The sequence below is a fragment of the Bos grunniens genome, chromosome 22, assembly GCF_055505025.1.
Source record: "Bos grunniens cultivar Pamir isolate PY7600 chromosome 22, Bosgru_T2T1.0, whole genome shotgun sequence".
Lineage (NCBI taxonomy): Eukaryota > Metazoa > Chordata > Mammalia > Artiodactyla > Bovidae > Bos > Bos grunniens.
Window position 1 is genome coordinate 49,432,805 of NC_141186.1, and position 26,050 is coordinate 49,458,854.

At 40.8% G+C, this 26,050-nt stretch overlaps 1 protein-coding gene across 1 annotated transcript in view; it reads right to left on the reverse strand.

Annotated features, from left to right (window-relative positions):
- Positions 1-242: 242 nt before the first annotated feature.
- The window catches only part of LOC147348446 (IQ domain-containing protein F5-like), a 65,383-nt gene continuing 39,575 nt past the window's right edge, over positions 243-26,050 (reverse strand). The window contains exons 4-7 of the mRNA XM_086367769.1: positions 17,114-17,270; positions 16,430-16,799; positions 3,812-3,919; positions 243-725 (exon numbers count right to left, since the gene is read on the reverse strand). Coding sequence (XP_086223895.1) covers positions 258-725; positions 3,812-3,919; positions 16,430-16,447 — 594 coding nt within the window. The 5' untranslated portion in view covers positions 16,448-16,799; positions 17,114-17,270 and the 3' untranslated portion in view covers positions 243-257. The remainder of the gene's footprint in view (positions 726-3,811; positions 3,920-16,429; positions 16,800-17,113; positions 17,271-26,050) is intronic.

Genomic DNA, 26,050 nt, shown 5'->3' on the forward strand with positions numbered 1-26,050 from the left:
CCCTGGAGTTGGCTGACTTGGCAGCCCTGCAACCCCATCTCTCCTACTCATGGCAGCCACTACTAATTAATCATAGACCCCACCTATCCAGTTCCCGGCTCTTAGAATCCTCCTTCATATGGGACCCCAGATAACCTCAGAGCTGACCTGTGAGATACCCAATATCTGCCATCATTTACTTTGACCCTTCACTGAGACAGGACCTCCTGAAGCTTGTCTGACAGAGACCTTGTGACACAGTGTTGGAGCCGACCTGATCAATTCTTTATTGGGAAGGGGATGCAGTCCGTAATCCGACAGATGTGTGATCCCAGAAAGATCTCAAGCTCAAGTCCTAGCTGGCTTGCTGTGAGTTCATAGCTGCCCCTAAAAATGCCACGGGTATGGCAATTATGCCAGCGCCAGTAGACTTGGATGATGCGGACAGCATGGAGCAAACGGCGGTAACGAACCCGGACGTGCCACATGCGAACCCAGGACTGTAGCCTGACCACTGCCCATTTTTTCTGAGCATAATACTGCAGCATAGCCCGTCGTTTCTTCTCCAGGAGCTCTACCAGCTTCTGTTTCCACCAGTATTGAATAATCCATGCTCTGAGAGCCGCATGCAGTAGTGTCCTGCGCACCAGGGTGCCCCGCCACCAGGCCTGGATTTTTATTGCTTGCAGCTCATTGCTTATAACCACCTTTTTGGGTGGTTTTGGCTTTTTCACCTGGGGCGGAGGCTACAAGGAAAAAGAAAGGACACTCAGAAAATGTTCCCAACCCACCTCAGCTCTGGCATGAGCTAGGAAGGGGTCTTGATACTTCATCAACAATGGTCAATTCCCCAGCAGTTCCTGAGCACTGAGCAGGCCACTGGCTGGAGCCAGAAGACCAGACAGGTACCCTGTCTCCACCACTCTTGGTTTAACAGACACATCACAGCTGAACATGGAGTCTCACAGTCCTCATATGTTGCTTGGGGGCACACCTGCCCTAGCTGTCACCTGGTTCCTTGGGCTTGTTTGGCCAGTCTAGAACAAGAACACCACGATCTATGAGTCAATGGATTCTGTTGCACCTGGGCCTGATACCTACCTGGAAAGCATATCACTTTGCTTCAGACTGCACCCACACGCTGGAGAACGGGCATCCTCTGCTCTCCTTTCATGCCTGACACCAGCTCCAATGCACAACCTGCTGGCTTCTCTGTCAAATCACAGGATTAGACACTTGCCTGTCCCACACAGTTTGGAGCCCTGCTCATTTATTTCTCACTTTCACTTCTTTTGGTTCTCACATCTTGAACTTCAGTTAACTCATATACATGCACTCATGTAAACACACATGCACTCCCACACAATTCTAGACTTGGGTTTCTAACACCCAGCTGTGGATGTGACTGGTGATGGAAGTAAAGTCTGATGCTGTAAAGAACAATATTGCATAGGAACCTGGAATGTTAGGTCCATGAATCAAGGAAAATTGGAAGTGGTCAAACAGGAGATGGCAAGGGTGAACATCAACATTATAGGAATCAGTGAACTAAAATGGACTGGAATGTGCGAATTTAATTCAGATGACCATTATTATCTATTGTGGGCAAGAATCCCTTAGAAGAAATGAAGTAGCCCTTCACAGTCAACAAAAGAGTCCAAAATGCAGTACTTGGGTGCAATCTCAAAAATGACAGAATGATCTCTGTTCATTTCCAAGGCAAACCATTCAATATCACAGTAATCCAAGTCTATGCCTCAACCACTAATGCCGATGAAGCTGAAGTTGAACGGTTCTATGATGACCTACAAGACCTTCTAGAACTAACACCCCAAAAATATATCCTTTTCATCATAGGGGACTGGAATGCAAAAGTAGGAAGTCAAGAGATACCTGGAGTAAAAGGCAAGTTTGACTTTGGGGCACAAAATGAAGCAGGGCAAAGGTTAACAGAATTTTGTCAAGAAAAAGCACTGGTCATAGCAAACACCCTCTTCCAACAGCACATGAGAAGACTCTACACATGAATATCACCAGATGGTCAATACAGAAATCAGACTGAGAAGTGAAAGGCAAAGGAGAAAAGGAAAGAGATATTCATATGAATTCAGAGTTCCAAAGAATAGCAAGGAGAGATAAGAAAACCTTCCTCAGGGATCAATGCAAAGAGATAGAGGAAAACAACAGAATGTGAAACACTAGAGAGCTCTTCAAGAAAATTAGAGATACCAAGGGAACATTTCATGCAAAGATGGGTTCAATAAAGGACAGAAATGGTAGGGACCTAACAGAAGCAGAAAATATTAAGAGGTGGCAAGAATACACAGAAGAACTATACAAAAAAGATCTTCATGACCCAGATAACCACGATGGTATGATCACTCACCTAGAGCCAGACATGCTGGAATCCAAAGTCAGGTGGGCCTTAGGAAGCATCACTACGAACAAAGCTAGTGGAGGTGATGGAATACCAGCTGAGCTATTTCAAGTCCTAAAAGATGATGCTATGAAAGTGCTGCACTCAATATGCCAGCAAATTTGGAAAACTCAGCAGTGGCCACAGGACTGGAAATGGTCAGTTTTCATTCTAATCCCAAAGAAGGGCAATGCCAAAGAATGTTCAACTACCCCACAATTGCACTCATCTCACACGCTAGTAAAGTAATGCTCAAAATTCTCCAAGCCAGGTTTCAACAGTATGTGAACCAAGAACTTCCAGATGTTCAAGCTGGATTTAGAAAAGGCAGAGGAACCAGATATCAAATTGCCAACATCTGTTTGATCATAGAAAAAGCAAGAGAATCCCAGAAAAACAACTACTTTTGCTTTATTGACTATGCTAAAGCCTTTGACTGTGTGGATCATAACAAACTGTGGAAAATTCTGAAAGAGATGGGAATACCAGACCACCTTGCTTGCCTCCTGAGAAATTTTTATGCAGGTCAAGAAGCAACCGCTAGAACCAGACACAAACAACAGACTGGTTCCAAATTGGGAAATGAGTACACGAAGGCTGTATATTGTCACCCTGCTATTTAACTTCCATGCAGAGTACATCATGCGAAATGCTGGGCTGGATAAAGCATAAGCTGGAATCAAGACTGCCAGGAAAATATCAATAACCTCAGATATGCAGATGACACCACCCTTATGACAGAAAGCAAAGAGGAACTGAAGAGCCTCTTGATGAAAGTGGAAGAGGAGAGTGAAAAAGCTGACTTAAAACTCAACCTTCAGAAAACTATGGCATCTAGTGCCATCACTTCATGGCAAATAGATGGGGAAATAGTGGAAACAGAGACAGACTTAATTTTCTTGGGCTCCAAAATCACTACAGATGGTGACTGCAGCGATGAAATTAGAAGATGCTTGCTCCAAAGAAAAGCTATGACCGATCTAGACAGCGTATTAAAAAGCAGACATTACTTTGCAGACAAAGGTCCTTCTAGTCAAAGCTATGCTTTTTCCAGTAGTCATATATGGACGTGAGAATGAAAGTGAGAATGAAAGTGAGAATGAAAGTGAAAGCTGCTCAGTCATGTCCGACTCTTTGCGACCCCATGGACTATTCAATCCATGGAATTCTCCAGGCCAGAATACTGGAATGGGTAGCCTTTCCCTTCTCTAGGGGATCTTCCCAACCCGGGGATCAAATCCAGGTTTCCCAGATCACAGGCAGATTCTTTACCAGCTGAGCTACAAGGGTGACAAATTCCCTGATCATCCCATGCTATGGGCCACAGAGAAAGACAACTGTCACCTCTGGGTGACTTTAGTTAGATACATTGCAGGTTTGGGTCCCCTTCAACTTTGAGAACCTCTATTGGCCTACCTGTGGTAGAGGTGTTTCAGGTTTTTTTTTCTTTTTCTTCTTCGCTTCACGTAGTAATGTGGTTTCATCAACGTCTTCTACTACAATTTGACAAACGTGGCCATCCTTCTGTAATCAGAGTTTAGAGGGGAAAGATAAGAGTAGGTTGCTCTCTGTAAATTCGGTTCTGAGTCTACCACATGCTCCACCTCTTGCCTTGCCCAGAGGCAAGAGGACTTGTATCCTTAACAACTGTGAAATCCACCTTTCCCTGCCTGCAAATTCGGGTAGACTGGCTCTCTCTCTTACACAAAATTGAATGCCCATGACTTAGAAATAGATGGTTCAAATCTCTCAGGTCTGCAATCCCTTAAATTTCCCATAGTTAGGAGTTAGATGGTTCCATTGCTGTCAGGTCTGTACTCTTCCAGCTACATCTCAGGCAGGAAGAAGGGAAACCAGGAATGATGTCATAAGGGCACCTATGACTCAGGCATCAAAATGGTTCCCAACCATTGAGCCCTTTTTTGTGAAAACATGTAAGTTCTGTCCATTCTTAATGCTATAAATGGCCAAAATGGCAGAATACTGAAAATATTGGCCCACTGGCTCACAAAGCTATACAAAGTTCATCATTTCATGCCCGTTGATAAAAACATACATTTGAGACAATTTAAATATTCATCAACAGGGAATTCAATTGCATGGATTTCAGTTCAATCAAACAATGGAAGCAAATAATATGCAGAAAGAATGAGTTTGGAGCAAAATCTTAGGTGTTTTACAAAAGGGGATGTACTATGACTAAGAAGCACATGAAATGATGCCCAGTATCATTATCCATGATGGAAATAAATTTAGAACCACAATGAGATATTTTTTAGACACTCTAGAGAATGGCTAAAGTGAAAGACTGCTGCTGCTGCTAAGTCGCTTCAGTCGTGTCCGACTCTGTGCGACCCAATGGACGGCAGCCCACCAGGCTCCCCCGTCCCTGGGATTCTCCAGGCAAGAACACTGGAGTGGGTTGCCACTGCCTTCTCCAATGCGTGAAAGTGAAAAGTGAAAGTGAAGTCACTCAGTCGTGTCCGAAAGTGAAAGACAGTGACAATCAAATATTGATGAGAATGTACAGTAGTTGAATCTCTTATATACTGTTGGTGGTTATGTATAAAACAGTATAAGTACTATGGAAAATGGTTTGGCAGTTTCTAATATATTTAAACATATCTCCACTCTATAACTCAGAAATTCCACTCCCAAGTATTTACACAAGCAAAATGAAAACATGTTTTCTACAAAAGATTTGTGCAAGAATGTTCATAGCAAGTTTATTCAAGTAGGTCAAAATTGGAAACAATTGAAATGTTTACCAAAACTGACTAGAGAAAGCAACTTTAGTATATTTATATAATGAAATACACAGTGTTAAAAGTGAACAACTCACTGAAACACACAATAACATAGGTGAATCTCAAAAACATGCTAAATGAAAGAAGCCAGACAAACTATTTACAGGATGATTCATTTACTCAAAATTTTAAAATAACCAAACTTAAACTATAAGTGAAATGATTCCAGATAAAGATTATACCTAGAGTAGAGTTATAAGATGTACTGCTTGCAAACCACACACACACACACACACACACACAAATGTGCTCTGTCTTATTCTCGGTGGTGCTTACTGGGGAATACAGAATTGTGAAAACTTACCCAAATCATCTATTAAGAAGTGCTTAAGGGGAAAGATCAAGATGGTGGAAGAGTAGGATGTGGAGTTCGCCTTCTCCCCACAGATACATCAAAAATATATATACATGTGGAACAACTCTTATAGAACATCTACTAAACACTGACAGAAGACCTCAGACCCCCAAAAGGGCAAGAAAATATCAACATAACTGCACTGGACAAAAGAAAAAAGAAGAAAAGAGAAAGGAATCTAGACAGGATCTGTACCCTTGGGAGGGGGTTGTGAAAGCAGAAAGATTTTCAAACACTGGTAAGTCCCCCTCACTAGCAGGGGGATCAGCCATGACAGAGCAGCTTTGGAGCCTCAGGGGAGAGGGTGGCAACAGGTTTGCAGAGAGCAAAGCAGAGAGAAACTCACACAGACCATCAGTGCTGACAGGGGGTGTGCAGGTACATAGCCCACATGCATGCTTCCAGGAAGGAAGGGCAGTGGTTGGCTCCTGGTCTCAGGTCCCTTGGCAGAGGTGGTTGACCACTCCTACCAGAGGGGATAATGGCCAGCACACACTGAGGAGAGACAATAAGCATCCAAACCAAAACTAGCCCTCTGCGGGAAAAAAAAACAAAACTAAATTCAAACAAGCTATGTAGGGACACTCCTGCATATAAACAGCCCTCCAAGAGTACAGTAGAGGTTTTTGAGGTTTTGATATAGTAATAGATATATGTACAAGGTTGTTTTAAATTGCTGGTCTCTTTCTTGCCTAGGAGTTCCTTTAGCATTTGTTGAAAAGCTGGTTTGGTAGTACTGAATTCTCTTAGCTTTTCCTTGTCTATAAAGCTTTTGATTTCTCTGTCAAATCTGAATGGAGCCTTGCTTGGTAGAGTAATCTTGGTTGTAGGTTCTTCCCTTTCATTACTCTAAATATATTATGCCACTCTCTTCTGGCTTGCAGAGTTTCTGCTGAGAAGTCAGCAGATAACTGTACAGAAGTTCCTTTGCATGTTATTTGTTGTTTTGTCCCTTGTTCCTTCAAAAACTTTTTCCATTGTCTTTTAATTCCCACGTTAGGGAAGTTTTCAGCTATTATCTCTTCAAATATTTTCTCAGGTCCTTTCTCTTTCTCTCTTTTCTCCTTCTAGGACCCCTGTAATGCAAATGTTGGTGTGTTTAATGTTTTCTCTGAAGTCTCTTAGGCTGTCTTCATTCATTAAAAAAAATCATTTATTTAATTTTGGCTGTGCTGGGTTTTTGTTGCTTTGGTTGTGGCGGGGGGTAGCTTTTCTCTGGTTGTGGAGAGTGGGGACTGCTCTCTAGTTGCAGTGCAAGGGCTTCTCTGTGTGGTGGCTTCTCTTGTTGTAGAGCATAGGCTCGAGGGCATGTGGCTCAGTAGTTGTGGCCTCCTGGATTTAGAGCACAGGCTCAACAGTTGTAGCACATGGGCTTAGCTGCTGTGCAGCATGTGGGATGTTCCACCAGGGATCAGACCCATGTCTCCTGCAATGGCAAGCAGATTCTTTACCACTGAGCCACTAGGGAAGCCCCTGGAGGTATCTTAAAGTATCCTCATTTTTAAAATTCTTTTTTCATATTTGGACAACCTCTAGTGTATTTTTTCATTTAGCCATTTACTCATCAGCTCCGTTTGGTTCCTCTTTATATTTTCTCTTTGTTAAAATTCTAACTGTGGCTATCTAAATGGTCTGAGGAGGCTGGGTCCCTGGTGTTAACAGGCTAGAGAAAGGATTCCAAAATGGTGCTTACCATTGCAGGTTATTATCATAGTTGAAAGAGCTTCCCAAAATGGCTGCTGTCATAACCTCTATCCACAGGAAGATCCCCAGTTGCACTCTGCCCCTCCAGGAGGGTTTCCAAGATGAGCAAGTGGGTCTGACCCAAGCTCTTTTCAAGCTACTGCTTCTGTACCTGGACTTGGACTCTTTTGAGATTTTGCATTCACCCTGTCAGAGTCAAGTTTGTTTCCTATAGCCCTCTGGCTCTTCTCAAAATAAGCCCCTCTGGTTTTCAAAGCCAGATGTTCTGGAGGCTCATCTTCCCAGTGCAGGATCCCTGGGCTGCAGAGTCTCAGACCCCTCAATCCTCGGGGAGGACTTCTGCAGTTGTGCTTATTCCTTCCATTTGTGGGTCACCTTCCCAAATGTGTGTCCTGACTATATTGCATTTCTGGCCCCCTGCCCATTTTGTTGTGGTTTCCCTTTTATGTCTTTAGTTGTGGAAAATATTTTCTATTACTCTTCAGTCATGATCATAGATGGTTTCTCTGTAACTACTTGTAATTCTGGTGTGCCTGTAGTAGGAGGTGAATTCAAGGTCTTCTGATTCTGCTCTCTTGGCTACCACCCATCTCTCAGGTTGTAATTTTGATAGCTATGTTGTTCCTCTCCAAGATCCCTAAGTGGCTCTTTCAAATAATGTGTTATTCCTTTTTTAAGGCTAAGTGGTCTTCTCCTGTCAAAAATATGAACACTGAACTTTCCTGGTGGTCTAATGGTTAAGACTCTGTGCTTCCACGGCAGCAGGGGGCTCGGGTTCAGTCCCTGGTTGGGGAACTTAAGATCCCATATTCCATGTGGTGTGGCAAAAAAGTGTAATTATATATTTTTTTATACTAATGTATAACTCCGAGAGTTGGTGATGGACAGGGAGGCCTGGCGTGCTGTGATTCATGGGGTCGCAAAGAGTTGGACATGACTGAGCGACTGAACTGAACTGAACTGATACATTAACTTAATTCCTTTAAACTGTCTTAAATCTTCCCTTTAGTTACTGTATTTCTGCTTGTTGGGCTTAGGGAGGTTTTTTCATGCTGTTGGTCTCCCCTAAAGCTTGATGATTCCTGGTTGGGTGTTCATCTTTGAGATTTCCTTTAACTTACTGATGAGTGCTTAGTCCCTGATTCCACAGATTACTTGGGAGATGTGGGATGAACTGTTTGGGTGAGATGTAAGTGGGAAGACTCCTGGGAAGGAGTCTTCTTGTACAAGAATGTTACATGGTACCAGGCCCTGCCTCTTCTTCCCAGGCCAGTCAGTTCCTCCCTGAAAACAGGTCCTATCTTGCCAACTGCATGTCGCAGCAGGAAAGTTGGCTGTTCCTATTACAGATATATTCCAACTGGTTCCTATGATAAAGCACAGCCTCTGCTGCTCCCTGCACAAGCTGCCTCCTACCTTGCAGGAACTGGATGGCCATTCTCCACTTATATATGAAATCTTTTTTAGACCTTTGGTTCATTTTCTTTAACTCTTTTCATATTTGCCTCTGTTCTTTAAAGTATCCATATAATTTCTGTCCACTGAAGATCTCTATTTTTTTAAGGTACTATTGGTTTAGTTGCTAAGTCATGTCAAACTCTTGCCACCCCATGGACTGTAGCCCACCAGGCTCCTCTGGACATGGGATTTTCCAGGCAAGAATACTGGAGTGGGTTGCCATATCTTTCTTTAGGGAATCTTCCCAAACCAGGGATTGAACCCAGGTCTCCTGAACTGTAGGCAGATTCTTTACCGATTGAGCTACCAGGGAATTCCCAAGGTACTATTAGAGGTTTTTTAAAAAGGTATGCCTTAAAAAAAAGGTATACCTTTTCCGTTATTCCCAGAAATTTGCTGTGGGAGAAGAAGGTCTGAACCTGTGCTCAAATATTTTAATCCATTTTCTCATGGACATTTTCTGAGTTTGCTTTGTGGGCATGTTTCCTTAACGTTTGGGGTTAAAATACGTAAGCAGATTTTAGCCAGTGACTAAGAATTTCCTTATGATTATACAGTGAAAGTGAGAAATAGATTTAAGGGACTAGATCTGATAGACAGAGTGCCTGATGAACTATGGATGGAGATTCATGACATTGTACAGGAAACAGGGATCAAGACCATCCCCAAGAAAAGGAAATGCAAAAGAGCAAAATGGCTGTCTGAGGAGGCTTTACAAATAGCTCTGAAAAGAAGAGAAGTGAAAAGCAAAGGAGAAAAGGAAAGATATTACCCATTTGAATGCAGAGTTCCAAAGAATAGCAAGGAGAGATAAGAAAGCCTTCTTCAGCAATCAATGCAAAGAAATAGAGGAAAACAACAGAATGGGAAAGACTAGATCTCTTCAAGAAAATTAGAAATACCAAGGGAACATTTCATGCAAAGACGGGCTCAATAAAGGACAGAAATAGTATGGATCTAACAGAAGCAGAAGATATTAAGAAGAGGTGGCAAGAATACATAGAAGAACTATACAAAAAAGATCTTCACGACCAAGATAATCATGAGGGTGTGATCATTCACCTAGAGCCAGACATCCTGGAATGGGAAGTCAAGTGGGCCTTAGGAAGCATCACTACGAACAAAGCTAGTGGAGGTGATAGAATTCCAGTTGAGCTATTTCAAATCCTGAAAGATGATGCTGTGATAGTGCTGCACTCAATAGGCCAGCAAATTTGGAAAACTCAGCAGTGGCCACAGGACTGGAAAAGGTCAGTTTTCATTCCAATCCCTAAGAAAGGCAATGCCAAAGTATGCTCAAACTACCACACAATTGCACTCATCTCACATGCTAGTCAAGTAACGCTCAAAATTCTCCAAGCCAGGCTTCAGCAATATGTGAACTGTGAACTTCCAGATGTTCAAGCTGGTTTTAGAAAAGGCAGAGGAACCAGAGATCAAATTGCCAACATCCGCTGGATCATGGAAAAAGCAAGAGAGTTCCAGAAAAACATCTATTTCTGCTTTATTGACTATGCCAAAGCCTTTGACTGTGTGGATCACAATAAACTGTGGAAAATTCTTCAAGAGATGGGACTACCAGACCACCTGACCTGCTTCTTGAGAAACCTGTATGCAGGTCAGGAAGCAACAGTTAGAACTGGACATGGAACAACAGACTGGTCCCAAATAGGAAAAGGAGTATATCAAGGGTGTATATTGTCACCCTGTTTATTTAACTTATATGCAGAGTACATCATGAGAAACGCTGGGCTGGAGGAAGCACAAACTGGAATCAAGATTGCCGGGAGAAATATCAATAACCTCAGATATGCAGATGACACCACCCTTATGGCAGAAAGTGAAGAAGAACTAAAGAGCCTCTTGATGAAAGTGAAAGAGGAGAGTGAATAAGTTGGCTTAAAGCTTAACATTCAGAAAACTAAGATCATGGCATCCGGTCATGTCACTTCATGGGAAATAGATGGGGAAACAGTGGAAACAGTGGCTGACTTTATTTTTGGGGGCTCCAAAATTACTGCAGATGGTGATTGCAGCCATGAAATTAAAAGACACTTACTCCTTGGAAGGAAAGTTATGACCAACCTAGATAGCATATTCAAAAGCAGAGACATTACTAGTCAACAAAGGTCTGTCTAGTCAAGGCTATGGTTTTTCCAGTGGTCATGTATGGATGTGAGAGTTGGACTGTGAAGAAAGCTGAGTGCCAAAGAATTGATACTTTTGAACTGTGGTGTTGGAGAAGACTTTTGAGAGTCCCTTGGACTGCAAGGAGATCCAACCAGTCCATCCTAAAGGAGATCAGTCCTGGGTGTTCATTGGAAGGACTGATGTTGAAGCTGAAACTCCAATACTTTGGCCACCTGATGCAAAGAGCTGACTCATTGGAAAAGACTCTGATGCTGGGAAAGATTGAGGGCAGGAGGAGAAGAGGATGACAGAGGATGAGATGGTTGGATGGCATCACCGACTCAATGGACATGGGTTTGGGTGGATTCTGGGAGTTGGTGATGGACAGGGAGGTCTGGCATGCTGCGGTTCATGGGGTTGCAAAGAGTTGGACACCACTGAGTGACTGAACTGAACTGTGCTTAAATGTATGTACTTTTTCTTGATTTTTCTGTTCATTAATTCTCTCTTCATCTTTGTGTAATCTTGTTAAATTCACCCATTGAACTTTCTAGTTGGTCGTTGTGCTTTTCTGTTCTAAAATTCTCCACTTGACACTTTTAAATTAAGTTTCAGTTTTCTGCTGAATTCTCATTTTGTCTTCTGTTTTCATTAACACAGTGAGAATATTTATTTTAAAACTTTGTATCTGTACCTTCATTATTTGTCTGCACTTGTGAGTCTAATTCTCCTGTCAGTTATTTCTCTGGTTTTCAAGTTTTGTTTTTTTTTTTTTGTTCTTCAGTTTGGCTATTTTTTATTGAGTGATGGACACTGTATAAGAAAAATTTTCACAAAGAAAATCTCTTTCTTCAGAGATGATTTACATTTGCTCTGGTAGGTGACTGGAGCATTAGAAATCCTGGGTTGCCCTAAACCAGTGTCTGAGATGATGTGAAACTGACTTTTCATCATTGGAAACACTAGTCTATTTCAAATTCACTTTTCTCCTGGTATGTAAGTCCTCTTGGCTTCCAACACGAAACACTGGAGATTTACCAGGATGCCCTCATTCGTGGCAGTCCTGGTCTACAAATTCTGTGTCTCCTCACAAAGAAACTGTCAAAAATTCTGCTCAAAAATTCAACTTGTTGAGACTTCCCTCATGGTCCACCGATTAAGAATCACACACTGTGCTTCCACTTCAGGAGGCACAGGTTTGATTCCTGGTCAGGGAACTAAGATACCACATGCCATGGAATTAGGCAAAAGGAAAAAAAAAATAACCTTGTTGACTTTTCAACAAGTCACCATACTTCCCACCACGTCTACCACTAACCAGAAAAGTGAATAAGATACCAATGTTGAGTTCACCTTTTTATTTTTTGAATTGTGTCCAGAACACTGAACACTTATGACATCAACAATCTAGATTTCTCTTATTTATATGGAACACCCATCTATTTTCTGCTTCCCTAAAAGTGCTTCAACTTTTTCAGCTTTAATTCTAGTTACCATTTACTTTTTTATTGTCATAAGATACATGTAATACAAAATTTACCATCTTAAGCATTTTAAGTGCACAGTTCAGTGGTATTATATATGTTCACCCTTGGACAGCAAGGAGATCAAACCTGTCAATCCTAAAGGAAATCAACCCTGAATATTCACTGGAAGGTCTGATGCTGAAGCTGAAGCTCCAATACTTTGGCCACCTGATATGACTCACTGGAAAAGACCCTGATGCTGGGAAAGACAGAGGGTAAGAGGAGAAGAGGGTGACAGAGGATGAGATGGTTGGATGGCATCACCAACTCAATGGACATGAGTTTGAGCAGACTCTGGGAGATAGTAAAGTACAGGGAAGCCTGATGTGCTACAGTCCATGGGGTGGCAAAGAGTCAGACACAACTTAGCGACTCAATAACAATGTTGTACACTGTCACCACCATTCCTCTTCATAACTCTTTTCTTCTTGTAAAATTGAAACTCAATACCCATTAAACAATAACCACCCATTCCTCCACCTCCAGCCCCAGGTAACCACAATTCTATTATGTAGAATTTGTCTTTCTTTATGACTTTTAACTACTCCAAGTATCTCTATGATTTTAACTGCTCCAAATACCTTCTATAAAGTGAAGTCATTCAGTATTCGCTGTTTTGTGACTGACTTACTTCACTTAGCATAATGTCCTCAAGTTTCATCTATATTGTGGCATAAGTCAGAATTACCTTCTGTTTTAAGGCTAAATAATATTCCATTGTACATATATACCACATTTTGCTTATTCATTTATCCACTGATGGGCACACGGGTGCTTTGATATTTCAGCTGTTGTGAAAAATGCTGCTATGAACATATGTAAACAAATATTCTTCAAGACTCTGGAATGGAACTGCCACATCATAATTCCATCTTTAATTTTTTTTTTATACAGCAGCTATATCCCCTTACATTTCCACCAACAGAGTACAACAGTTCCAGTTTGTCCACATTCTCATCTCCATTTATTATTTTACATTAAAAAAAAAATAGTATTCATCCAAATAGATGTGAGGTGGTATCTCATTGTAATTTTGACTTGCATTTCCTTAATAATCAGAAATGTTGAGGATTTTTACCTGTACTTATTGGTCACTTGCATATCTCCTTTGGACAAATGTCTATTCATGTCCTTTGTTCATTTTAAATTGGGTTTTGTTGTTGTTGAGATTTAAGAGCTTCTATGTGCTCTGGATATTAATTTCTTACCAGATATGTGATTTCAAGTATTTTTTCCCATTCCATGGATTGCCTTTTTGCTCTGTCAACAGTGTCTTTTGATGCATAAAAATTTAAAATTTTCATGCAGTCCAATTTGTCTGTTTTCTTTGTTGCCTGTGCCTTCACTGTCATATCCAAGAAATCGCTGCCAAATCCAATGTTGTACAATTTTTGACCTCTTTTCCTCTAAGAGTTTTAGAACCCTGATCCACTTTATTTTTTATATGGTGTTGGATATGGGCACAATTTCACACATATGCATGTAGATATCTGGTTTTCTCCATACCAGTTGTAGAAAGCACTGTCCTTTCCCCCACTGAGTGGTCTTGGCATTCTTGTAAAAAATAATTTGAATACATATGTAAGGGTTTATTTCTAAGCTCTCTTTTCTATTCCATTGGTCTTAATGGCAGTACCATATTATTTTGATTACTGTAATGTAGGCCCTTCAGCTTTATTTTTCTTTTTCAAGATTTTTTTTGGATATTCAGGGTTTCTGAGATTCCATATGAATTTTAGGTTAGACTTTTCTATTTCTGCAAAAAAATGTCGTCAGGATTTTGATAGGGATTGCACTGAATCTATAGATTATTTTGGATAGTACTGACATCTTGCTAAGTCTTTTGATACATTAACAAAGTATATTTCTATTTGTTTATATTTTCTTTAGTTATTTTCGGCAATGCTCTGTAGTTTTCATTGTATGAGTCTCTCACTTTCTTAGTTAAATTTGTTCCTAAGTATTTTATTCTTTTTGATGCTATTGTAAATGGATTTTCAGGGATAATTTTCTTTTAGGATTGTTCATTGTTAGCAACTGATTTTTGTCTTCAATTTTGTAGCCTGCTACCTTGCCAAATTAATTTAATACTGTTATAACAGTATTTGGGGGACTTCCCACATGGCACTAGTGGTAAAGAACTCTTGCCAATGAAGGAGAATAAGAGACTAGGGTTTGATCCCTGGGTTGGGAAGATCCCCTGGAGGAGGGCATGGCAACCCACTCCAGTAGTCTTGTCTGGAAAATTACAAGGACAGAGGAGCTTGGTGGGCTACAGTCCATAGGGTTGCAAAAAGTCAGACACGACTGAGGCGACTTAGCATGCATACATGCATAACAGTATATTGTTGCTTGTTCAGTCGCTCAGTTGTGTCTGACTTTTTGTGACTCCATGGACTGCAGCATGCCAGGCTTCCCTGTCCTTCACCATCTCCCAGAGCTTACTCAAACTCATATCCATTGAGTTGGTGATGCCATCCAACCATCTCATCCTCTGGCATCTCCTTTTCCTCCTGCCTTCAATTCTCCCAGCATCAGGGTCTTTTCTAATGAGTCAGCTCTTCACATCAGGTGGCCAAAGTATTGGAACTCCAGCTTCAGCATCAGTCCTTCCAATGAATATTCAGGATTGATCTTCTTTAGGATTGACTGGTTGGCTCTTCTTGCAGTCCGAGGGACTCTCAAGAGTCTTCTCCAACACCACAGTTCAAAAGCATCAATTCTTCAGCGTTCAGCTTTCTTTATGGTCCAACTCTCACATCCATACACGACTACTGGAAAAACCATAGCTTTGACTATATGGACCTTTGTTGGCAAAATAATGTCTCTGCTTTTTAAAACAGTGTCTAGGTTTGTCATAACAGTGTGTTAATGGAACCAAAAGAAACTCTGGTGCTGATATTTTTCCTGCCTCCAGAGGGAGCTCATCAGCCAAAATAAAACGCCGTGGAAAATACTTTGAGAATGCATGCTTTGAAAGGTTTTTTTTTTTATGTTCTTTCACTTATTATTTTTTGCTTTACAATATTGTATTGGTTTTGCCATACATCAACATGTATCTACCATGGGTATACACGATTTGGTTGTGAAAAGGAAAGGGGTTTCCTCATAAAAATTCTTAGAGCTTAACACTTAAAATTTTGGAAATAAAATTTCCTTACCTACTTTTCACTTACTTATCCTCTCCTTCCCCTGCCAAAATTGTATTGGTTTGGGATCTATTTATTAAAATATTAAAATGCAATCCCTGATTTGTTTGTAGAATAGTTGACTGCCATTAGGAAATATAGTCTTTTTAAGCCAATAAAATCTTTGCATAAGTGGTGGATACAGCTGAAAAGTGTATTGAGTTAGGAGGCAGAAACAACAATGCCAACTTCCCTCCAAGTGAGGGTTTTTTCCAGTTCAGCACCCATTAAAATCAACATCAGAGGGAACTGAGCTTCCAGACCAGAAGATCACTGCAAGACAAAAGGGTAAACCAGAACTTTGCCCAAGTAAGAAAAACCAGTAGTTCATAGAAAAAGAAACAGCAGGGGGGAAACAATTCTGAACATATGCAAAGATGCTCAATTCACACATTAAAAAAAATAAAAGGTTAACTGGTAATGACAGGTCCTCCAAGTTGGTAAGAGTAAAGAGAAACAGGCAGTATTATATGTTGTTGGTCAGAATGTAAATTGGCAAAACCTCTTTGAGTAACAATTAGATAAAATCCATCAAAATGAAAAATGCACAAACCCCTTGATCCAGCAACTCTACTCTGGGAATTTTTTCTTCAGAAATACTCCCAGAAGTCAGCATCCATTTGACATCAAAATCAGGTTAGGTAAGCAAAGGAAGAGAAAACTATATAGGCCAATCTGGCTTGTGAACCCACATGCAAATATTAACAAGCTTAATTCAATGATCATTTCAAATAATACTTAAATGAGTGGAATTTACCTTATGAATGCAAGTGTATTTATCATTTTCTTAACTATAGACAATACAAGCTGATTCATATTTATTTAAGCAGAAAATAAAAGTACTGAAACAATATTTATTTGCTCACCAGATTTTCAAGAAGCATGAAGAGCAGTCTCACAAACAAACAGCAGGTAATTCCCTGGCAGTCCAGTGGTTAGGACTCCACGCTCTCATTGCTGAGAGCCGGGGTTTGATTCCAGTTGGAGAACTAAAATCCCACTGTGTGGCCAAAAAAAGAAAGAGAGAGAGAGAGGAAAAAAAAATAGAGCAAAGAAAAGCTACATATCCAGTACCACAGAAAACACCACAGCCTAGAACTAGCCTGATGAAGATTCCACCACAGGCACAAAGGATGCTCTCTTCGTTCTCCACATCCCAAGCTGCAAGTTGAAAAATCCTAGTGGGTACATTTGACTGGCCAAACCTGTCGTATGTCTGCCCAGCAGCCAGGGAAGCTGAAAAAGCAAGAAATTGGCATTTACATCTCTATAATTAGAGGCAAGCTGTCTTCCACCAAGACAGATAAGATGGGTAGTCCCCAAACACAGGGCTCAGATGCCAGGTAGTCTTAAATATGGCCAACGCCCACCACTGTGAGGAAATTGCCAGAGTAAAAAAAAAAAAAAAATCTATTGATGTAATTCACAATGTTAACAGATGTAAGAGGAAAACCATTTAATTCTCTCTATAGTTGTAAAAAGAAAAACATTTAATAAAATCCTTCATTAATAGCAAACAACCTAGCTTAAAAATGGGCCCAAAACCTTACCAGACACCTCATCAAAGAAGATATGCTGTTGCTAAGCTGCTAAGTCACTTCAGTCGTGTCCGACTCTGTGCGATCCCATGGACTGCAGCCCACCAGGCTCCTCCGTCCATGGGATTTTTCCAGGCAAGAGTACTGCAGTGGGGTGCCATTGCCTTCTCTGAAAGAAGATATACAAACAGCAAATAAGCACATGAAAATATGCATGACACCATACATCATCAGAAACATGCAAATTAAAAAACAATGAGAAACCACTACATACATACCAGAATCGCCAAAATCCAGAATATTGGTAACACCAAATGTTAGTGGGAATATGGAGCAACAGGAACTCTCATTCATTGCTAGTGACTGGGAATACAAATTGTTACAGCCAACTTGAAAGACAGTTCAGTAATCTCTTACAAAAATAAGCACACTCTTCCCATATGATCCAGCAAACTTGTTCCTTGATATATACCCAAAGGAGCTGGAAATTTATGTTCCCACAAAAATCTGCACACAGATGATTACAGCATATTTATTTATAATTGCCAAAACTTAGAAGCAATCAAGATGTCTTTCAGTAGGTGAATAAATAGATGAACTGTGACACACCTAGATAATGGAATATTAACCAATGTTAAAAAAAAGAAGAGATATCAAGCCATGAAAAGACATGGTGGCTCAATAAATGCACATTACCATGTGAAAGACATCGATCTGAAAAGGCCACACACTGTATGATTCCAACTATATGACATTCTAGAAAGGCCAAAACTATGGAAACGGCAAAAAGAACAGTGGTTGCCTGGGGCTGAAGGAGAGAGGGATAAATATGTGAAGCACAGAGGATTTTTAGGGCAGTTAAAACACTCTGTATGGTATTACAGTGGTGGATACATGTCATTCATTACACATTTACCTATATCCCTGGAATGGACAAGAAGAAGAAAAGTGAAAAGTGAAAATTGCTCAGTTGTGTCCAGCTCTTTGTGATCCCATGGACTATGCAGTCCATGGAATTCTCCAGGCCAGAATACTGCAGTAGGTAGCCATTCCTTTCTCCAGGGGAATCATCCCAACCCAGGAATCAAACCCAGGTCTCCCACATTGCAGGCAGATTCTTTACCAGCTGAGCCACCAGGGAAGCCCACAAGAAGAAGAGTGAACTCTAATGTAAACTATAAATTTTGGGTGCCAATGTAGATTCAACAGTTGTAATAACTGCACCACTTTGGAGAACAATGTTGACAATGGAGGAGGTTATACATATGTACGTCCAGGAAGTAAATGGGAATTCCCTGTACCTTCTGCTCAATTTTGCTGTGAACATAAAAGTGCTCTAGAAAATAAAATATTTTCAGAGAAAGACAAATACTGTATGATCTCACTTATAAGTGGAATCCTTACTTAAAAAAAAAAAACCTCATTGAAAAAGAGATCAGACTTGTGGTTACCAGAGGCAGAGATGGGGGAAGAGGAATTGGAGGAAGGTGATCAAAAGATACAAACTTCACTTATAAGATGATTAGGTACTAGAGATGTGGTATACAACATGATGACTATAGCTACCACTGTATGATATATAGTAAAGTTGTTAAGAGAATAAATCCTAAGAGTTCTCATCACAAGTAGAAAAATTCTTTTTATTTTATCTATATGAGAAGATGGATGCTAGCTGTGGTAATCATTTCACAATATATGTAAATCAAACCATCATGCAGTATGCCTTAAACTTTTACACTGATGTATAAATAAATTATCCCTCAATAAAACTGGAAATAATAAAGTATAATCTTAAAAAATAAAGCCTAAAACCATGAGCATATTAGAATAGGAAGAAACATAATTAATTTGAAAAGTTTAGCTAAGAGAAACCTCCCACCAATACTCTTATTAGTGGTAAAGCACAAAAAGTGTTAAAGTCAGAGAGAAAAGTGGTATTGCTCCCCTCAAATCCTTTTCAACACTGTATTGGAGTTCTTGAGTAACAACAACAATAAACTCAAATTATTAAAACCAAGAGCAAGTAGGGACCTTATAAATAAAAAAGAATCAGAAGAGAATACTATGAATAATTGTATGCCAACAAATAAGATAACCTAAGGCAATGGCACCCCACTCCAGTATTCTTGCCGGGAAAACCCCATGGACGGAGGAGCCTGGTGGGCTGCAGTCCATGGCGTCACGAAGAATTGGACACGACTGAGCGACTTCATTTTCACTTTTCACTTTCATGCATTGGAGAAGGAAATGGCAACCCACTCCAGTGTTCTTGCTTGGAGAATCCCAGGGACGGGGGAGCCTGGTGGGCTGCTGTCTATGGGGTTGCACAATCGGACATGACTGAAAGGACTTAGCAGCAGCAGCAGCAGCAGCAGAACACATGCCTAGAAATACAAACTACCCAAACTGACTGAACCGACCTACAACAAGCAAAGAAATGAGTAAGTAATCCAAAACTTCCAATAAAGAAAGTCCAGGGCTGGTTGACTTCATTGGTGAATTTTATAAAACATGAAAGAACTGACACAAATTCTTCTAACATTCTTTCCACAAAAAGAAGAAGAGGAAACTCTTACTAACTCATTCTTTGAGGTCAGCATTACCATGACACCAAAGCCAGACAAAGACACTATAATAAAACAAAAGACCAACACCAATTATGAGTACAGATGTAAAAATCTTCAGCAAAATACTAGGAAATAAAATCTAAAAGCATACTGATAGGGTTACACATCATGACCTAATAGGATTAACCCCAAGAATTCAAGGCAGGTTCAATATATCAAGACCAATTTAGTAATATGCCATATTAATAGAATAAAGGGGGAAAAGTCATAGGATTATATCAACTGATACAGAAAAAGAATTTTACAAAATCTAACATCTTTTTGTGATTAAAAAGAAAACCATTCAATAAACTAGGAATAGAAGGGAACTTCTCAAACTAATCAAGAGCAGCTATGAAAAAACTACAGTTAATATTATCATACTTAATGGTGAAAGACTGAAAGTTTTTTCTCTAAGATGAGGAATAAAACAAAGATACCTTCTCTCACCACTGCTATTCAACACTGTACTGAAAGTTTTCAGCTCGGTTCAGTCGCTCAGTCGTGTCCGACTCTTCGCAATCCCATGAACCGCAGCACACAGGGCCTCCCTGACCATCACCAACTCCTGGAGTCCACCCAAACCCATGTCCATTGAGTCAGTGATGCCATCCAACCATCTTATCCTCTATCGTCCCCTTTTCCTCCTGCCCTCAATCTTTCCCAGCATCAGGGTCTTTTCCAATGAGTCAGCTCTTCGCATCAGGTGGCCAAAGTATTGGAGTTTCAGCTTCAACATCAGTCCTTCCAATGAACACCCAGGACTGATCTCCTTTAGGATGGACTGGTTGGATCTCCTTGCAGTCCAAGGGACTCTCAAGAGTCTTCTCCAACACCAGAGTTCAAAAGCATCAATTCTTCAGCACTCAGCTTTCTTTATAGTCCAACTCTCACATCCATACATGACCACTGGAAAAACCATAGCCTTGACTAGACAGACCTTTGTTGACTAGTAATCTCTCTGCTTTTCAATATGCTATCTAGGTTGGTCCTAATGTTCCTTCCAAGGAGTAAGCGCCTTTTAACTTCATGGCTGCAGTTAGCCTCTGCAGTGATTTTGGAGTCCCCAAAATAAAGTCAGCTACTGTTGCCACTATTTCCCCATCTATTTGCCATGAAGTGATGGGATCAGATGCCATGATCTTAGCTTTCTGAATGTTGACTTTAAAGTTTCAGTCACGGCAATTAAGCAAGAAAGACAACTAAAATTCATCCAAAGTCGAAAGGAACAAGTAAAACTATCTCTGTTTGCAGATTACATGATCTTACATAGAGAAAATCCTAAAAAGGCCACCAAATGCTCATAATAGTACTATTCACAATCACCAAAGAGTGAAAACAATTCAAATCCCTGTTAACTTATGAATATATAAACAAAATGTATCTATACAATGGGATATTATTTACCATAGAAAAGAATGAAGTACTGATACATTCTACATGGAACCCTGAAAACATGCTAAGTGAAAGAACCCCAGACACAAAAGGCCATATAGTATATGATTCTATTTATATGAAATGTCCAAGGTAGGCAAATCCATAGAGACTATCAGCAGATTACTGGTTGCTACAGTGTGGGGTGAGGGAAAGATAATGGCAAGTAACTACTTAATGGGTACAGGGTTTCTTTTGGGGATGATGAAATTAGAATTAAAATTAGATGAAATTAGAAACTGGACTTAGATAGTAGTGATGGTTGCATAGGGGCTTCCCTGGTAGCTCAGTTGGTGAAGAATCTGCCTGCAAGGTAGGAGACCCTGGTTCAATTCCTGGGTTGGGAAGATCCACTGGAGAAGGGATAGGCTACCCAATCCAGTATTCTTGGGTTGTATATAACACTGCGAATGCACTAAAAGCAACTGAATCATAAACTTTAAAATGGTTAAAATGGTCAATTTATATTATATGATTTTTACCTCAATTACTTTAAAAAAGATACACAGAAACACATAAAACAGTTTTCTATTTCTTAAGGTACATGGATGTTCTGTGTCCATAAATGCACAGCTAATTGTCCAAGATACTCTACAAACTAGGAGCAGTAATAATATAAGGCAGAAATTTATTTTTAAATGTATGAATTAAAAATAAATTATTTAAACTATCATGGAAAAGAATCTGAGTCCATATATATGTATGGATAAAACTCAATTTGCTGTATACCAAAAACTAACAGAACATTGTACATCAACTATACTTCAATAAAAAATTAATTATTCTTAATACCAAATTTTAAGTCTGTGCATGGCATAAGGTCTGAAACACTATCTCTGGGAGTAAATTTAAAGGAAAATTCACTTTCTGCCTTATATGTCTGCATTTTTCTGTATTTTAGAAACAGACATACTGTGTTTATAATCCAGGGGACAAGAGAAGGCAGAATCTGGAGAAGGGAGCAGTGAGGAAATAGAGACCAAGGAATGTGGTCTGTGAACACTTAGTAGGATAGGATTCAGGGGGTGCATCTTCCTGGCTTTGGCCTCATACCCTGCCACTTTGTGAATAACTACAAAAGCGTGAAAGTAAAAGGGGCTGACAGGTTTTTCCAGAGACTTCTAAGGAGACAAAACCAGGACATTCTGGCAATAAACAGCCAGGCCAGAGTTGGGTAGGGGAGAGAGCCATAAGGAACAGTGAGATCTAGTGTTCTGACCATGGCAATCTGACCTGTATAGACTGAGCCTGCGTGTTAACCACAACCACAGCCCTTTTATAAGTGCTCCCTTCAGAATCCAGCATACTGGACTGGAAGTAGATGCCTGACACCAGGATCGATGGTTCAGTGCAGTGATGCAGGCCTTTGAGATGGTCGATACCAGCGTTCCACTCACTCAGACTGAAAGACATTAATGGAGGCAACAGGGTCCACTCTTGAGGACTTTTCAGTACAGTTCAGTTCAGTTGCTCAGTCGTGTCTGACTCTTTGAGACCCCATGAATTGCAGCACGCCAGGCCTCCCTGTCCATCACCATCTCCCGGAGTTCACTCAAACTCACATCCATCAAGTCAGTGATGCCATCCAGCCATCTCATCCTCTGTCGTCCCCTTCTCCTCCTGCCCCTAATCCCTCCCAGCATCAGAGTGTTTTCCAAAGAGTCAGCTCTTCGCATGAGGTAGCCAAAGTACTGGAGTTTCAGCTTTAGCATCATTCCTTCCAAAGAACACCCAGGACTGATTTCCTTTAGAATGGACTGGTTGGATCTCCTTGCAGTCCAAGGGACTCTCAAGAGTCTTCTCCAACACCACAGTTCAAAAGCATCAATTCTTCGGTGCTCAGCTGTCTTCCAGGGAAGGCAGTGGCACCCCACTCCAGTACTCTTGCCGGGAAAATCCCATGGATGGAGGAGCCTGGTAGACTGCAGTCCATGGGGTCACTAAGGGTTGGACATGACTGAGCGACTTCACTTACACTTTTTACTTTCATGCATTGGAGAAGGAAATGGCAACCCACTCCAGTGTTCTTGCCTGGAGAATCCCAGGGATGGGGGAGCCTGGTGGGCTGCCGTCTATGGGGTCGCACAGAGTCGGACACGACTGAAGTAACTTAGCAGCAGCAGCAGCTGTCTTCACAGTCCAACTCTCACATCCATACACGACCACTGGAAAAACCATAGCCTTGACTAGACGAACCTTTGTTGGCAAAGTAATGTCTCTGCTTTTGAATATGCTATCTAGGTTGGTTATAACTTTCCTTCCAAGGAGTAAGCGTCTTTTAATTTCATGGCTGCAATCACCATCTGCAGTGATTTTGGAGCCCAGAAAAATAAAGTCTGACACTGTTTCCACTGTTTCCCCATCTATTTCCCATGAAGTGATGGGACTAGATGCCATGATCTTAGTTTTCTGAATGTTGAGCTTTAAGCCAACTTTTTCACTCTCCTCTTTCACTTTCATCAAGAGGCTTTTGAGTTCCTCTTCACTTTCTGCCATAAGGGTGGTGTCATCTGCATATCTGAGGTTATTGATATTTCTCCCAGCAATCTTGATTCCAGCTTGTGCTTCCTCCAGCCCAGCGTTTCTCATGATGTACTCTGCATATAAGTTAAATAAGCAGGGTGACAATACACAGCCTTGACGTACTCCTTTGCCTATTTGGAACCAGTCTGTTGTTCCATGTCCAGTTCTAACTGTTGCTTCCTGACCTGCTTATAGGTTTCTCAAGAGGCAGGTCTAGTATTCCCATCTCTTGAAGAATTTTCCACAGTTTATTGTGATACACACAGTCAAAGGCTTTGGCATAGTCAATAAAGCAGAAATAGATGTTTTTCTGGAACTCTCTTACTTTTTTGATGATCCAGCAGATGTTGGCAATTTGATCTCTGGTTCCTCTGCCTTTTCTAAAACCAGCTTGAACATATGGAAGTTCACCGTTCACGTATTGCTGAAGCCTGGCTTGGAGAATTTTGAGCATTACTTTACTAGCTAATATGACCTAAAGAAGTTGCTTGCTTGAAAATATGGCCAGAATCTGTAAGACACGCTGATGGACAGTGCCATGGCAATTAGTACAAGTGATGGTACGAGGCCTCAAATACACATAAACAGAAGCCACAGTATGTGGCTCATGAAGAAAAATGAGGAATATCATGCATGTTAAAACTAGAGCCAGAATGGCCTTTCAAATCCCAAAGGACGCACAGCAGCTCTGCATCATCTGTTTCTGCAGTTTCAGTCCTAACTCTGAATTCTAGAAACTCATGTGAACTCCCATGAGCCCTGGCCACACAGTTGCATTCTTACAGCACAGCAGGGCAGACCCAGGTTTTGTGGGAACTAAAGTTTATATAAATTGGAAGGCCTACTTTAAGAAAAAGAATACAAAATTATAGACTTAAAATCAGGCCAGTGAATATTTAGGACAAGTCAAGACAACAAATGCACATATAAAAGAGGTGGCAGAGATCACAAATGTAACAAGGTACATATTAGTTAAGTGTCCTACCTCTGTGGTATTTTTCCTACATTTTTTGCTGCATGATCTTTTATTATTTCTTTATATGATGATTTTTCATATGATTTTCTATAGAAACATTATTGACTTTCAAGATGCATAAAACAGGATTTCTCATGCCAGCATATACACCATACATAGAGTTCTGCTTGGTTCCCTGTAATCACTGTTCAGTTCAGTCCCTCAGTCGTGTCTGATTCTTTGAGACCCATGGACTGCAGCACGCCAGGCCTCCCTGTCCATCACCAACTCCCAGAATTTACTCAAACCCATGTCCATTGAGATGGTGATGCCATCCAACCATCTCATCCTCTGTCTTTCCCTTCTCCTCCCGCCTTCAATCTTTCCCAGCATCAGGGTCTTTTCAAATGAGTCAGTTCTTCGTATCAGGTGGCCAAAGTATTGGAGTTTCAGCTTCAGCAACAGTCCTTTCAATGAATATTCAGGACGGACTTCCTTCAGAATGGACTGGTTGGATCTCTGTGCTGTCCAAGGGACTCTCAAGAGTCTTCTCCAACACCACAGTTCAAAAGCATCGATTCTGGAATTCTGATACACTCTATTTTACAAAATTTATACCAAAACAGAAAAAAAAAAAAGCTTGGAATATTTATAACCGTCTCACTGCATTGTCAAATATTATATTTTTGACAAGACAGAACTTCAATTTTAATCAGGCCATCAATGAAAACAGAATCTACTACTTAGGATTTTATGTGTCTAAAAACAGTAAGAATTTTCTAGGGACCAGTTTTTGTCTTCAAACTTTTCAAACCTTGCTTTTCCTCCACTGTACTTACACTTCTGGTGCCAGGCACTGCAGGGAGTGTCCACATCACTGTAGCTGCACTTCTGTCCCCATATCAAAGCATGACACAGGTGAATGGATGTTGTAACTGGTAGGAAAACTCCTGGGAAGTCATTGCTAGCAGAATGTCTAACAAGAATTTACCTGTTCCCAGGGGTGACTGTGAACCACATAAATCTATCACATTAACCCATACTAAGTATATCCCAACTCAGCTTCCCCTTAGTCACATTCCAAAAGAAACTGCGGCCATCCCATGGCACCTGACAGGAAAAGGGTGACAAAGGGGTCAGAGAAGGGGAGACAGAAGCCCTCTCCAACCGCAGATAAAGTATCTTGCTTCCACAAATTTAACAAAACACATACTAGCCCATGAACACACTGCTCAGGTCCCTCCCAAAGACCCTGACACTTAGGCTTCCAGAAACCCACACTGGTGACGAGTGTGTGTGTAATCCCTTACTTGAAGGAAAGCTGAATGAATCTTTCTCTCCACTGACACCAGCAGGACCGGAAATAAGTGGCTGGAAGGTGTAGAAAGAGCAAGGCTTAAGACACCAGCTGAGTCTGAGAAATAAACTGGA